At 44.6% G+C, this 17,144-nt stretch overlaps 1 protein-coding gene across 1 annotated transcript in view; it reads right to left on the reverse strand.

The window, feature by feature from the left end:
• Fbn1 (fibrillin 1) overlaps window positions 1–17,144 on the reverse strand; it is a 196,910-nt gene that overhangs the window by 142,247 nt on the left and 37,519 nt on the right. Inside the window, exons 4-5 of the mRNA XM_032904117.1 lie at window positions 16,515–16,610; window positions 14,539–14,634 (exon numbers count right to left, since the gene is read on the reverse strand). Of these exons, the coding sequence (XP_032760008.1) occupies window positions 14,539–14,634; window positions 16,515–16,610 (192 nt within the window). The remainder of the gene's footprint in view (window positions 1–14,538; window positions 14,635–16,514; window positions 16,611–17,144) is intronic.

The following is a 17,144-nucleotide window of genomic DNA, read 5'->3' on the forward strand; positions in this document are numbered from 1 at the left end:
TGTCGTTGATATTAATTCTCTGAAATTAGAAAGAGTTTGTTTTAAAAATTAACTTCTAAAACCAGAAAGCTCTGTATCAAGTCAACTATTATTCTAAAATGGAATGAACTGTTGAAAGATAACAGAGGAAAAGAATCCAGACAGCCATTTAAAGGATAAAATAGTGGTGAAGAAAGAAACAACTTCTCCATTGTTCCTGGGCAGTGTGGACCCGCCTTTGGGACACTCTGGGTGAGAATTCTTGCTGTAAGTGAGAATTCCATACTAACCCCTTATGTCACCTTAAAAAGCTTCCTGTGGTGTCTTCAATGTCTCACTGTTACAGCATAAAGAAGAAACCAGAGTGTGGGTTGCTCTATAGAGAATGTCAAAGTTTGATCCGTTCTTTGTCTGCAGTTACCCGAGCTAAAAGCAAAAGCTTAGCATAGCCACACGCTTCTTTTTCTGACCAAATATCTTAGTTTTCGTTCCTTTTTTTCTTTTACTCCAATTTTCCAGTTGCCCCTCAAGCACCTACCCACACTGTGACACTATCAAAGAACATGCAGCCTACGTACAAATCGTGACAAGAGAATACATAGTTTTTAGGTTTCTGACAATCTGACAGTTGTGACATTTGCATTTCAAGGGATGACTGAGGGCATCTGTCACATGATTGACACTTCTTAGTCTCAGAAACAGAACACAGTTGCTGACTGTCAGCCTTCAGTCAAATACCCCAATGTCCACTGACTGAGGAAACTTGCCTTATATGATCCTGCATCCAAGTTCAAAGGTGTTTCTGTCCAGTCTCTACACTGCCCTATGTGCTCTCTATGAAGCCTTCCCCATGTGACTTGGCAAGGCTCCATCTATGGATGCAGATAACCCCACAGGCAGGAAGTGTGTCTTGCAGGACACCCCAAATAAAGCATGGGAAAAAGAAACCAGATGCACATAAAGCCATTCCAGTGACTCAAGACTGTGCCAAAAGCCACACACCCGAGTTTGACTTTCTTCTTAAAGCCAGATCTTCTTGTGACCAAATGTTTCTCAGGGGAAGAACACTGGCAGTGTATTAATCCATGTCACTTTAGGCTACCCAAAGGAGCACACTCAATGCCTGTCATCCTCAACCCTCCCTCTTTGCAGCCACAGATCAGCTACAGTGACGATTCTGTTATATGGAGTTAAACTAAGTCAATGCCATGATCAGGCACAGTGTGTGGAAGGAGTGGGGATCGCTTCTTCCCACAGGAAGAGCGACTGGAAGGAAAGCTCTGCTCTCTACAGCAGGCCAAATGCTTGCTTGCTGTGCATTTTGTGCTGTTGCCTTGGTAACTGAGGAAGTTGATCACTGAACATCTCCGCAATCGTGCGGCCACTCACGCTCTCCACTTTGAGCCACAGGTGGGAACAGAACAGAAGCGTGCTTTCAGCACGGATAGAATGCTTGTTAGATGGAAGGCATTCTCTAGCTCTGCGATATGTCAGCCCCAAACCTTGTTCCCACAAGGCTTCAAATTCCCAGTTGTTTTTGTGAAAAAGAAACTCCATGCCTCCTGAGAAACAAACCAAACTGATCGCAAGAGAAAACTGATTCTCAACCTTTCCCTGGCTCCCCATTTCCACGACCTGCTCCCTAAAGAGGCCAGAGAAACGGCTCAGCTGGTGAAGGTGTTTACTGTTAAACCTGTTGGCCGGAGTCTGATCCCTAGAACCTAAGTAGTAGAAGGAGAGACCCGACTCCTGCAAGTTCAACATCCATGCATGCATGCATGCATGTGCATGAACACACACGCGGGCACACACACACACACACACACACGCACACACACACACACACACACACACACACACACACACACACACACACACACACACACACACACACACACACACACACACACACACACACACACACACACACACACACACACACACACACACGAGATATTTCGAGCTCCTCCAGGACCACTTCTCTTCCTCTATAAGCCCTAGCTCAATTTCCATAAGATCTCAAACCCCTCATATTTCAATAAAAACTTTATTCTCACAGCCTCAGACAAAGTACGCCTGTCATACAACAGCATTTCATAATTAAAGAAACCTCTCCCAATGAACTCAATCCAAAGCATTTCTTGGTCATATAAAATTGAGAGTTTAAAAAAACGGACCTAAAGACTGAGGGACACAGGACAGAAATTACAAAATGTCAATCCAAAATCAAGGAGGTGTGTGGCCCAAGAGGAAGGAATAAAGACAGTTAGTACCAGTGGGTTCGTTAAAAATGGCCGATGAAGAGAGAGGCAGCCCTGGATGCACGGGTTGGGTGTACATCCCATGGCGCCTGAGCTGTTGTGGAAGCCATGGACCTCATTTCTAGAACCCCACTTTGGTGGTGGCTACTGGGGTTCCTCCAGCCCCAGTTCTCCTGGCTATAAAGTAAGAGTGACTCTCAGGGCTGAGTGAGATAGGGGTGTCTATGTGCACCCCACAGACAGAAGAACCACATCAGTTGGGCTTCATGGAGTAGGAGGAGCAAGCACTCTTCACAGAATTCCCTGGCTGTGTTTGACACTGTTCATAGTTTTAAAAGTTAGAGGATCTTCAACATATGTATGGAAGTGCCATTATTTTGTATACTAACCTAAAACACAAAGAAACTGTGCCTGCATGGGTCAGTCACTTCTTAAGTGACTCACAAGAATTGTGACAAATGCTTACTGAGGTACCGACTGCTAGCCATTGGTCCTAAGGTAGTGAACGAGGTGGATGATCCATCCTTGTGAGGTAGAACCTTACCAACAAACCAGCGAACCCCTATTTCATTCTTTTATAAGCTGCTCCACGAAGCCTGGCTCATCCTCTTGTACACAATGGAGTCAAAATCCACTGTTTTATTTTCAACATAGTTTAGACACAGTAAGAACTTACCTTCTGAAGCCTACAAAACCACACGTGGCATTCTAAAGCAGGACATGACCAAACAGCATGTTGCTAGGTGGCTGTTGATATTTCTCCCAGAAACTGTTACAAATGTATCTAGTGACTGAGGAGGTGGCCATGGCTTGTCCAAAATAGCAAGTGATTTATGGAGGGCAGAACTGCTGTTAGGACATCCAAAGGCGTTCCCAGGGGATAAGTCTGCAGGCATCCTCCCAAAAGCATGTATTGTCTCATAATGCGTGGCGCTTCAACAATTCACGTTCACGGTGTCCTTGTTTTTAGGTCACCCAGATTCCAGCTTAATGATGATTCCAGGGAAAAACTAGGGGCTCAGTGCTGCAGGAGCACAAGGATTAGAGAAAGAAAGCAAGGCACGTAATAAACTTATCAAGATCCCTCTAACTTCAAAGAAAACCACAGAGAAGCCTCTGGTCTTAACAGAGTCAGGATTCCAGGGCTCACTGGGGCAGTTTTATGTATGCAATGTGAGACTTGGGCTATTAATGTACTGAAGGAAAATTATATGAGGCCCAGACCAGGAGCTATGATACCAGTGCAGTTCAGGAGCTGGGGCAATTGTATTACATCCATTATTGCAGACACGTGCTCTCTCACCAATGCATGACAGTAAGTTTACATCTCTCCCCTTATAACAATTTCCTTTCAGGTTGAGATGCCTGAAATGATTTATTTTTATTTGTAATTACATGTATATGCATAGCTGTGTGCATGTGAGAGGTCTGTGCATGTGACTGCAGGTTTCTGTGGAGGTCAAAGGTGCTGCATCCCTTGGAGGTGGTGGCTGTGTGTTGCTACCTGACATGGACGGTGGGACTAGAACTGGGGTTCTAGTGCGCTCTCTTAACCACTGAGTCATCTCTCGAGCGCTAAGATGCCCTTTTTATTCAGGCGAAGCATCACAGACCTTAACACTAATGAAGATGGTTTGAAAGCTGTGGGTTTAAACTACTCCAATATTTTGGTTTTCAAAGCTTGAGTCTTCCAGAACCAACATTTTTTATTGCTTTGAAATAAAAGAAGAGTGGCTTGTGGTGCTGCGCCTGGAAGCCTGTTTTACTCCAACCTGACAGTGCTGTTTGTAGACTCAAGTTATCACGACCACTGTAAAATTAAGTATAAACTCAGGCAGCTGCTCCTATTGTGCTAAACGCCAGTATCTAACACTTCCCACTGGCTTTTAGAATACCACAATTCTAAGGGTGGCACAGCTGTTGATTGTGTGTGAAGCATCTCCCCTAATCTCTCCTATGTGAACTTGGTCCCCAGTTTTTGGTGTTACATTTTGGGAGGGTTGTGAAACTCTTAGGAGTCAAAGCCTCTCCGTAGGAAGGGAGTCACTTCTGGTGGGACTTGGGGGTTTAATGGCCCTTCTTCCAGCCCACTTGTGACTATAGATACAATGTAACCAGCCACCTCCAATCCTCCTGCCTTGATTCCTCTGCCAAGATAGACTGTATCCTTTCTTAAACCGTGAGCCAGCTTTGGTGTCAGACATAATGTAACAGCCATGAGAATACTGAGGAATAAAAACACATCCCTAAAGTATCTCTTATATTTTGCTGTTGGGTTTTCGTGAAGGGGTAGGTTCACACTTTGTTTGGTTGTATGTGTCAGTAAAAATAGAAAAACCTTCCATACATTTGATCTAGTGGTGGACAGCAAGTGCTTCTCACAGCCATGATCAGCATTACATGTTATCAAAGATTTGGCTGACCTCTTCTTCCTCATCGTCTGCACTTTGCCCTACTGTGGTTCAGTCTGTGGTAGAACTGCATGCAATAGCTGGGCGTGTGTTAAGGAAATGCATGTGGTTGATATTATATACAAGAGGAAAGCCAACTGCATCTGAATGGGGAGTGGGGAAAATCACAGTGGAGTCTCTAAAAGAGAGGTCTGATTTCATTGGAATGGAAACTTTTTATGATGTCATTTATGAAAAACCAACATCCAGCAAAGAGTAAGGACACCAGTCACCAGAAATGCATGGTCGAGCCCTGTGCTCAGTGCTCCCTGAATTACTTCATTGAACCTTCTCGACGGTTTCACTAGGCAGGTCCCCCTCATTACACCCAATTTACAGATCAGAGAAGTAAAACACAAACAGGTGCCTAAGGCCCCATGGCCAGCAAATGGAAGGATTTCTCTCCAGAGCTTTAGTATATTCCTAAATATGCCTGGAATGATAAGGCAGTTAAGAAAAATTACATCTCCTAGATAGACATTTTTGGTGCTAACCTTAAAGTGATAGTCATATAATATTACATTGGAATAGGGGCTTCTTTGGGATGGGAGTTAGTCTAGGAATGATTTTACTATTACTTTCTCTTATTCATAAAAGAGAAAGAAAAACAACCCAGAAGTCACAAGGAGCCTGTATCGAGGGGCTTGAGAGAGGGCCATGATGTCTTCAATCTGTGGTCTTCTGTTGGTTTTGTGAGAATTTGTCCTGTTTGGTAAGTGGAAACATGACAGGAAGAGTGTGGCTCTAAATGAGGTCCGAACAGAAAGAAAGCACCTAGCTACTCCAGGTTATGAGCTCTAAAAATCATAAAGAATTTTCTATGCTGTTTAAAGGCTGTCTTCCTTGAGGAATCTTTCCTCTTTTCAAGTGAAGTTTATAAGTCACATAAGGGAAGACTGGATCGAAACTGACTGCCGAGGGGATCTTGTGTTGCCTTGGTCTACAGTTCATGAGACTGACTTAAAGAGTGGGATCTCTGAGGAAGCATAAGCACCCCAGGGTGACTTGAAGAAAAACCCAACACCTCAAAAACAAGCGTGTGCTTATGGAAAACGTTTTCCCTTTGGAGAAACACGGGCCTGCACTGCAAGCCTTCGCTTACAGCCTGGTTCAGTGTCCTGGAACAGTGAAGGTCAAAAGGGCCTCTTTGGGGCCAGTAGCCAGGGACAGCTTACCAGAAGGAAACAGACACGGCCCTGTTTTATGAATTGTGGCCCTAAACCAGTGGCTCTCGACCTTCCTAATGCTACAACCCTTTAATACGGTTCCTCATGTTGTGGTGACCCCCAACAATAAAATTATTCCCTTGCTACCTCTTAACTAATTTTGCCACTGTTATGAGTTGTAATGTAAATATTTGATATGCCAGATATCCGATGTGCAATCCCCAAGGGGTCGCAAGCCACAGGTTGAGAAACACTGCCCTAGGATGTTTTCATTTTCTAAGGAAACGAAGATCTGACCTATTGTCTACTCTTAAAGTTCTGAAAAAATTCAGAGCAAAGGGTTTGTTGCTGAGGAGGATGGTGGGAAAGCTGTCGATTGCTCCATTCATTCCCTCCCCTCCACACGGGAGTGATAGGCATCTACAGTCATGTCCACATGGGGTACGGAGCATTTTAACCCCCTCTGAGAAAGAGTGAGTGTCTTTACGATGATGCTTTTCATCCAAACAGTCTAGGAGTGTAGATGGTCACCACTTCTGAGTGGGGATAATGTGAGGAGCAGAACTATCACCCCAAACCATGAAGCCATTGCGTAGGCTTGTGAAAGACCATTATCCACACAGTCAGAACCCAGAGCTTCAGGATGTCAATGATGTCAATGGAGGAAAGTGGAGGCTTCCGGAAACACGGATGGGCAGATTTGAAAATATCCAGTCTTTAAGTTAAGCTAAGCCAAAATATTTGGTTTCACCCAGAACTCCCAGGAGTTCATATGTTAATACTCCTGTTACCTCTCCAAGAATAAGGCTGTGGTGTAGGGTTTCCAAAATGATATTGACCATGGAAACTGCGCTTCATGGAACCCTCTTGGGACTAATGTTCTACAAAAAGTACTTTGGCACATCTGATGGACCACATAGCTCCAGATATCTGTCCAATATACATTAATAAACCCCAAAGACTGACTCCCTAGGGACCATGACTACCAAGGAACATAAGAACCACATATTCCATAAGACTCTCAATTGAGCATATAAACCTGGTAAGAGTCTCTGGACAGCAGTTCACAGACATAGCTGAAACAGCTTCGGAAATAGACTGGCCCTCTCCCAATTTATACATACAAAGGAGAATTTCTTTAAAAGCCCATACCCCACCATGGACATAAGTTATGCGGAAGCACAGTGGGAAGGGAGGTGGGCCCAGAGAGCCCCGAACCCAGCTCTTCTTTGGAATGAGGCCAGAAGGCCTTTAGGCTCCATCTGGGCTCCCATAAAAGGGTGCTCCCAATAGGGAGTCCTCCTTTTGCCCCAGATCAAACTGAGTATCTGAATATCTGTACACTGTCTACTGTCTTCCTACTGTTTGCAGTATTTCTGTTACCTCTGGTACCCTGCTGTCTACTGCATGTGGCTCTCTCTCTCTCTCTCTCTCTCTCTCTCTCTCTCTCTCTCTCTCTCTCTTTCTCTGTGTATTTCAAGGCTGATGACAAGAGCCATGTGTTACTTCCTGATCCTACCACTTGTGTAGGTCAAAGCGAGGCCTTTACTAAACATTTGCTGTAGTTGTGACCTCTGACAGGATGCAGATACTGTGTTCATCTCTCACGCTCAACAAGAGTCCAGTAAACAGCCCTGGTAAACTCGGCTGCTTGGAAGCCACGGCGCCCTTTGGATTTCTTTACTTTTTAAGTATCCATGCTGTCCTTTTCAGCTTTTTGTGAAAATACTTTCTGAAAGATTGAAAAAGAAAAAAGCAGTAGAAGGGAGGAAGGGCCTTGCTTAAGGTTGGCTCTGCAGACCGGAAGCAAGGCTCTGGGTGGTGCTATACACTACTGCAGCCATGAGCCACACAGCTACCTGACGCTTTAGACTAAGATGTGCTAAAACATAGGCTCTGGCTTGCAAAGACATACTTAAAAAAAATAATGGAATATATTATATTATAACCTCTGTTGCTATCTATTGAAATTAGATAGATCAGGTTAAAATAAAATGTACTTTAAAAAAAATAGAATTTGCCTTTTTCTTCATGTGGATTTAACACAAATTAAAATTATGAGCTTTGCACATTCCAGACTAAGAAGTTTCCCAAATATCAAACATGGCTACTCATTTACATAACCAGTTTCCTTTTATAAAACATCCATGAGGGACCGGCCAAATGGCTCTCAGAGAGGAAAGGCACTTGGCGCCAAAACTTATTACCTGAGTTTGACCACTGGGACCCACATAGTAGGTGGAGAAAATAGATTCCCAAAAGTTGTCCTGTGATCTCCACACATGTGCTGTGGCATGTGTGCAAAAACATGTACAAATACACGGACACACAGATACAAGATAAATACATGATAAATAAAGAAATATAACAAAAACTTTCAAGTTCACAAGAACTAAAGTAAAAGGTAAGAATCGAAGCTAATTTCTGTGATAGCAAATTTTCTAGCCGCAGTGCATTCCTGGCCTTGGGGCTGGAGAGATGGCTCATGGGCTCTTCCTGTGCAAACGGAAGAACCTGAACTTGAATCCCCCATAAGAAACCGGGTGCTGTTGCAGGAGTGCCTGTAGCCACTGCACCGTGCGGAAGTTGAAGACAGGAGAGCTGCTGAGGCTTGCCAGCTGCCAGCTCAGTCTGTACAGCCCTGGTCAGGCGAGAAACCCCATCCTGAGAGAAAGGTGAACAGTAACAGAGCAGGACACATGATATACTTTCCCGGCCTCTGCACGTACGCACGCCTGCACACACGTGAGCATGTACCATATGCTCGTGTCATATATGGATGTCACATTTTAAAATGGTAAGTCCTTACTTTGCTAATGGAAGGACAGGTGAAAATGGCTGCTCCAACTGAAGCACAAAACCCAATTCGTGACACCGTCAAGGTCAAGTGTGAGGCCTCGATGCCAAATTTGCAACTGTGGGTGTGACGGTCTCTTAAATCTGTGTACATATCAACGTGTCCGTGAAAGACACTGACCTGACTGAGCTAGGTTGTCACAAGCACCTCTGGGAGAACTGGTGGGAGTCCACCTTATGACCCAAAGTCACCAGAGAGGCTTCAAGATTATGCCCATCAAAGGCTCTGCTCAGTGAAGGACCCAGAGCGCCTGGGGATGCCCAATGTGGTTACATGGATGGGGTCTCCAAAGATGGGTATTGGTGGGGGTTGGTGGCAAAAATTAAAAGGCACAAATGTTTCTAGCCATGGGCTACCAAAAGAGAAGGCTGGCGTGGGTGAGCTGGAATCCTACCCCCAGAGGCTGTCTGGGCAGCAACGGTGAAAGAGACCAAGGGATGGTGATGCTGGTGTAAGCAAAGCAGGAAGGGAGGTGTCTGTCCACTTAAGAAATCTGGAAAGCAGTCGTCAAACACTCCGCAATGGGGGTGGGGCGGGGACATGAAAACAAAAACAAAAACAAAAACAAAAACAAAACACATTCTGCATCAACAGAAAACCTAGCCTAAGGTGAGAGAGTATGAGACAGAAACCAGGCAGTTTCCAATTGCATACACCCGGTCCTGTGAGGTGCGTGTGCCCTCTGAACCACACCTGTTCAGTCAGAAAAATGAACATCTTTGTCAACAGGCGTAGTTTCTGGATCGAGTCTAAAACAATCAGGTATATTCGATGGTCTGCCAGCTGCCACTTGTAAAACTACCTTAGTCATAGAGTCAGTCTCAGGGCTCTCCACACTGTCCCTTTCCGTTAGACTAAATGCCAAAGGCGAGGCCCACAGAATACTTCAGCACGTCAGTGATGTGACTAGTGTTATCACCTGTGGGGGGAAAATCAGCAGCGTTCAAACCTCCAAAGGCCCCAGAGGAATGAGGGTTGGTCTGCAGCACTGACTCCAGAAACCTTAGTCACGGCCTCTAGGGATTTAAAACCACCTTGAAGCAGGGAGAGGAAGCAATCTGAGGAGAAAAGGAGTTCATCTTCATTTCCTGATCCCAGGCAGGTCCCCCCGCCACTCACCAGCTGTCTAAACTCCTTCAGCCTGCGTATACGCTGCGTTCCACTATTTTCTGCATTTGAACATTTGGCCTCTGAATTTTGTTTTTAGCTTCCATGACAAGTGACATTGTGAAATGTTTTACTTTTTGAGTATGACTTCTGCTTAGTATAACATTCTCTATTCTGTATTGTTGTGGGAAATGGCGGGTCCCTGTTTCAAACGCTAGCTAGTAGTCTAGTGGGTTTGTCAGTTTATCTACTCATTCACTCATCCACGGACATGAGGTTTCTTCCATGCCCTAGCCACCGCCATTTTGACGCTCTCATAACCATTGTACTCATAGAGTTTTGTTAAGTCCACGGGTTTTCATTCCTCCTATCACCAACAAGCAAACGTATGAGAAGATAATTTGCTCCACAATGAAAGCCATGTCACTTTTCCTATGCATCCCATAACATTATGCCACAAACCCCAAATATTTGTCACAGAATTTATTTATAATAAATTTTAAGCCAAATATGGTGATACACTTGATGGCGGAGAATGGGGCTGAGGCAGGAGGATTGCAAAATAAGGACAATATGGGCCATATAGCACATAGAAATGATTTTAAGGGGTTGGGGATTTAGCTCAGTGGTAGAGCGCTTGCCTAGCAAGCGTAAGGCCCTGGGTTCGGTCCCCGGCTCCGGGGAAAAAAAAGAAAAGAAAAATGATTTTAAAAAACATTAAAGACAAAAAAAAAGGAGAGAGGGAGGGAGGAAGGGAGGAAAAGAGCCAGGAAGTGCTCTAATCAGCTCTTGTGAGTTAACAATGTAGCTACCTTCTTTGATGAAGTGGTGTACCCAGGCAAGACTATGGATTATCATAAGTCTGTGTCACTGAGTATTGGTCTTTCCCATTCATCAGACACTACAGTCAATGCCCTTCTTGGTTCACATAACACTTACTGGTTGCTTAATATGATACAATTTTTAAAACCATTTAAAGAAATTATTTTGAATAATTAATTATCTTAAATCCTAAGAGAAACTAAGGGACAGAAGCAGGAATCCTCACACGTCATCGGCACCCACAGGTACAGATGACGCTGCAGAAGCCTAGCTGTTCATTCCCTACTACATGAATAAACAAAAGCCTGCCCATCGTCAGGACACATGCAGCTCGCAGGAGGTGGGTCCTGTAGGTGAAGGGCGCCGGCTTTGTGCTGCCCCATGCCTTCTGCCAACAGTGCTCCCCTGTACTTCATGGATAAGCAGCTAATGACTGAAAGCATTTCCAAAGTGAGCGCAGAGCCAGCATCATCCTCATCCTGGAAAGAGGAGCAGGGACTTACATGAACAAATGCATCTGGGTGTAGGAAGCTGGGCACATGCTCACCGTCTGTGTCGTCCTAGGGAGCGCATTGACATAGACAGCAACCAGGCTAGAATTCTCTTGGAAGAGTAGACTGGTGTCTTTAATTCAAAATTAGTTGGAAAATTTTAGAACCCTGTGTTAGATACATACAAACAACAGTCGAAGCTACCTTCTTTTGGTTTTTAAAATTACTCAGAACAAATGTGGATGAACTGTAACACAGAGGAAAACCACCCTTCTAGCCTTAACTTTTTGATGATGATGATGGTGGTGGTGGTGGTGATGATGATGATGATGATGATGATGATTTGCTTTCTGAGACAGGGTTTCAGGTATCCAGGCTAGCCCTGAACTTACTGTGTACCCAAGGTTGCCACAAAACCGATAAGAATGCTAATCTGTCCACACGTAGACAATCAATACTGCTTTCCTTCTAGAATATACAGTTCACATCCAACGATATGCCACTAGATCTCCTGAAGAGGTTGGAGGAACCCAGTTCATATCTATGGGTCAGGCACTAAGGATACCGAATCCTCAGCTGCTCCTGAGCCTGCACTCCAGTGGAGGGAAAAACGATCTGTAGTTTCATCGACAGTGTAGTGGTTGCCATGGTACCATTACAGTGAGTGGGGAGAGAACAGATGGAATGAAGGCTTCTAAAGAGTTGGTTTCCAAACAAAAGTGCCTCATCTCAATAAAAACAGAACACCACTGACCTAAGAAGTTATCCATTAACACAACTCATCAAGAGAAGCTGTCCTTCCTTCAGCATTGATGGTCATGATAGATTCCACGCTGTCATCTACCATTCATGAAATCACAACATATGTAGTAGGTAGAAGGATATAGGACCCCATTCTTTAAAAGCATGGCTTTCAGAAGAGGGAAAAAATAGTGAGGATTCAATAAGTAAAAATTAATTATGCAATCAAAATGGCACTTCCCTCATAGTGAGAAAGAAAGGCTTTCTGGTCGCCCTCCCTCACTGAAGGTCAGTGCTGTGCTCCTGGGAGAACAATGGTGGGTAACAGCTAGGGAAAGCTACTTCCTGTCCCCAGCCTCCACTTCTCCATTATCTGGAATGCTGCCACAGTCACTACTCCTCTGTGGCCAAGTCCTTCCACACCTCTGTGAAGGCTACTTAGAGATACCCTAAACTTGGAGACTCCACATCGAAACTCACTGTTTTGATTAATAATTCAGTAATCTCAAGCATTCAGTCCATTTCTTCATCTTTGGCAAACCTCAGATTTGTGAAGTAGTAATGGGTGAGTACCAATAGCCCACGATCCCTTGGGAGCGGTGCATCGGCTCCTCCCAGCATGGGAAACAATTATTCTTTGCAAACAACTGTGAACCACTTTGTTTGAAGAAGAATGTTTATTTTATTCATTGTTTCTCCAAAACAAATTAAACCCAGCAGCAATGTCTAAACTGTTCCTTTCATAGCCCAGCAAGTCATACATCGACAATGTTAGTCCATGGCATCTTCATCAAGCAAACAGCAAGGCCACAGCGGGCTACTGTCTATCTAGTACCAAGTGTCCTTCATTGCTGGGATGCCCTGGGTCTGTATTGGCTCCACGGAAATAAGATACATGTGCAGGTTGTAAAGGGAAACCATTTAAACACAGACTCCAAAAAGACGTCAAGATACCGCACTGTGGCCACCCTGATCACACTCTGAGTGGCCCTAAGGACAGAAATACTGGATAACTTATCGGACAACCATACAACTGCCCTAGAGTTGCTTATCAAAATGTGCCCTGGTATATTAGAAAACAACTGAATTCATGTCAATATTGAAAAATAAACAACTTCTCACACACTGCAGTGCTCTTTGATTCAGCTACATGGTTTGAGTGACACATGTCAATCACAGTGATACTTAGCTTTGCTCTCCATCTTAGAAAAAGATCTTTATACAATTTGGGAGAAACGTGATCATTGCACTCTTGAAACATTCCAAGGAATTTTTGTTTTGTTTTGCTTTGTTTTTCTGTTTTTGTCTTGTTTTGGTTTTTTGAGACAAGATTCCTCCATAGAGCCCTTGCTGTCCTTGAACTTGTTTTATAGACCAGGCCAGCCTTCACCTCACAGAGATCAGCCTACCTCTGCCTCCCCAAGTGCTGAGATTAAAAGCATATGCTATCATGCTGCCCAGCTCTAGAGAATTTTCAATTTCAGCTTTATAGACCACAAAAGTAACAAAGGGTAGGGCTAGGGAGATGGCTCAGTGGGTAAGAGCACTTGTTATAGAAGCCAGAGTCTCTGAGTTCAAGTCTCCAGCAGCCATATACAAGATGGCTGTGATGGTGGGTGCCTGCGACCCCAGCATAGTGAGGAAAAGACGGGCGGAGCTGGGAGCTCACAGACCAACCAGGCTAACCAACACAGAAAGCTTCAGGGAGAGACCCCCAACGCCACTGCACAAGTTGGAAGGACAGAGATGGGGAATTGTCCTTTTGTATCTTGGTGAGCAGTCTTCTTATTATAAGCTCATAATCCTCTTCTGGCCTCCACATGTATAACATGGGTGTGCACAACATGTGCACATGTAATATGTAACATGCAGAGAGATAGATAAACTATTTTAAATACCAGTTTTAAAAGGCGACACTAAAATAAAAATTTAAGCTAGAGGTGACGAGGACTATAAATGATGACTGAAGCTGGCAGCCATTGAGAGAACATTAGGCTTCCCCAAATTAAGTCACTATCATATTTGCAACGACAGCCAGGCAAAGCAGGCAAAATTTGTCTTTAACTGATTGGAGCACGGAGCGTTAAATTTGAAAAAGGAAAATCCAGATTCAAATTAAAGCTGATTGACACTTGTTTGGCCTTGAGGCTATCCCTGGACATCTCTGAGCTCTGGCTTTTTGTCCGCACGTCCTGGGCTGCACTGAGTGCACCATGCTGAGCCCAGCTGATTGGCAGACCCCTGCAGAGCCAGGAGCTCCATGTTTGCCACTCCAGCTCCCTCCAGGGTCAGTGGCTATTCATGTCCTTCATTCTAAGCGTTCCCTTTCTATGTGTGTTCTCCTGGGAAACCATTTCTCTAATTTACAGGATCATGTGATGCTCACTATTTCACCTGCTTGGGAAACTGTCCCCTTTGTGTCTCAGTGTCCACCCTCCTTACGTGCAAACTCACTGTGGAACACTGCACCCACTGCCAAGGATTGCTGAGCGGCGAGTAAACTCAGAGCCGACATCTTGGCATCCTGGAGACCTCCTCAGTGACGATTCAGAAGCCAGGTCAGCCAACCTCAGGAAGTAGCTGCACACACTCAATGCCAGTATAAACCAGTAACAGACTCATCACCAGAATGCCTTTATACAAATCACTTAGAAAACACCTTACCTCTTTCACACTGGGGTCCCGTAAAGCCGTATGTGCATGCACACCGATTTGGGGCCACGCACCTCCCTCCATTGAGACAGCCACTTTCACAGACAGCTGCAAGATAAGGAGAGAGAGTCTCGTGATGCTGCGCTTGGACCCCCCAGAAAGTGCAGCAAGCACAATGTGAATGATCCCTCCCCACCCCCAGTGTTTGCTTTGAACAGACACCCCATAGCTGCAGGTCACTCTGGGGTCCTCCCTGAACAGGTGACTTTGTATCTGGATTACACTTACAGTCTCATCTTGGACTGTGTAGCCCCTGAGAAATGCTTTCAGTTCTGCATCTAAGGTGCGGGTTTCTAACTCACTTCACCAGATACAAACTGCACATGAGGAAGTGGACTCTGGCTTATGCTTGATGTTTAATTCTGAGAGGGCTTCCCTGAGGAGCAACAATGATCATACATGATAGTACAGTTAACTGCAAATGTTAAGACTAGGATTCTGTTGGGGTTCACTGTGTGATGCTGTGCCTCCTTCCTTCCTCACCTACCTAAGGCATTCTCTGATTGGCTTTAATAAAAATCAGATGGCCATATAGCTGGGCAGGAAGTGGAAGGCAGGACTTCCTGGTAGGGAGAAAGGAACTCTGAGAAGAAGAAAAGAGAAAGGTCTTTCATGGAGACATGAGGGGAGGCAAATGTGACTCCAGACCTGGAAGGTATAGCTAGACATGTGGCAGATGGGGCTAGGCGGTCAGATTAACTCAGAGGGGCTAGTTGAGGGTCTGCCCAGAAAGGCCTAAGCTTTGAAATACTAAAAGGTCTCTGTGTGATTATTTGGGGAACTAGCTAGTCAAGGAATAATTGCCACCGTATTAATTTCCAGCTTTAATTAATATATACAGAATAATAATAATTTTCACAGTATTCAGCCGTTTAGGAAATATAATTGAGATCCACTTGTTTTGCAACAAAATCTAAGGCACTACTGGTGAAGTGGGTCCTGAAAAACCAGCAGAGGAACATGTTAGTTGTCCGCCCTCTAAGATAACACCATGAACCATTTCCTCTGACTCCTGCAAGCATGGCCTCAATGTGAGCATCTTCATGGGTGGCAGCCACTTCCCTGTCCACATTAGCTATTTTTGTCAACCTGACACAAGTTAGAATTATCTGGAAGAGGAGTCTTAACTTAGAAAAATATCTCCAACAGATTGCCTATAGGCAAGTCTGCAGGGAATAGTCTTGATTCATGACTGATGTGGGAGGGCCCAGTTGACTGTGGGTGCCATCCCTGGACAGGTGCCCTGGGTGCTATAAAAAGCAGGCTGAACAAGCCATAGGGAACAAATCAGTAAGCAGCATCCCCTGAGTGGTCTTTTCCTGCATGGTCTCTGCTTTGGTTCCTGCTTCTGAGCTCCTGACTTGAGCTCATCTACCAGATTGTGCGAGCATCACCACAGACCGGTTTTAGAGCATTTTCATCTCTTCAAAAAGAGATCTCAGCATGAGTTCCAAACATTCGCCTCTCAATTTGCCGACTGTCTCTACCTGAATTTTCAGGAATCACTATAATTGATAAGGGTGAAGTGTGTAGTTTGTGAATGAAATAGCTATCAAATTTTTTTTTTCCTTTTTCTTTTTTTTCGGAGCTGGGGACCGAACCCAGGGCCTTGCGTTTGCTAGGCAAGCGCTCTACCACTGAGCTAAATCCCCAACCCCCTCAAATATTTTTTAAAGGAAGTATTTCGTACCTGTAAGTCTAAGGTGAGAGGCAAGGCAGGTGGAAAAGTAAACAAAAAGAAAATGAAACAAGCAAGCTACTCTCAACCCCAGGATGGAAGACTGGCACTAAGTGTTTGGGTGATCTGTCCATCTGCACGGGTTCCGAGACATCTGCAGAAATGTGATGCCCTGGGTTATCAAAGAAAATTCACAGCACCTGTCTCCATAGGTCTGCATGTGACCGACATCTATCACAAGGCTACTTACGTTGTCCGCAGTGAGTGCCAATGTACCCCTTCTGGCACAGACAGTGGTCATCGCTGCAGCTGCCCCCATTCATACAGCGGATGCTACAGTGTTGTACTAGGAATAAGAAGAGAGAGATGGTTTAGTGGGGCACTCTGCACATGTAGATGGAACATTTTCCCTGAGATGATGATTTGTAGCTCTTTGAAAAAAATAATAAGTAAAATAATTCACCGAGACTCATACATCATGCAGATAGCAGAAGGGTCCTAATTATCGAGGCTTATTATGTTATGTATAAAGCCACTTACAGTGCAATGCTGTTTTTTTTCTTGGGCACTTGCTTTAATGGAGCTAAATGACTTCCTTAATTTAGCAGAACTCAACAGCTCAGTGTCATCTCTGTGATTTATACCAATAAGAAAGGAGTGTCTGAGCGACGGCACAGGACAAGGTTGATATGGCAAGGATTCCCGTGAAAGGATTCAGAGTTCAAAGTATCCAGCTAGGGAAACGGTTGGAGTAATACATTGCACCGACTCCTCTTCTGTTTTGATGGCAGGATGAAAGGACATACTCGAAGCGTTACATAGCAACGACGTTTGATGGACGGAGAGTAGGGGGTGCTGACTGGAGTGAACTCAGAAGGAG

This window comes from Rattus rattus, chromosome 5 (genome assembly GCF_011064425.1).
Source record: "Rattus rattus isolate New Zealand chromosome 5, Rrattus_CSIRO_v1, whole genome shotgun sequence".
NCBI lineage: Eukaryota > Metazoa > Chordata > Mammalia > Rodentia > Muridae > Rattus > Rattus rattus.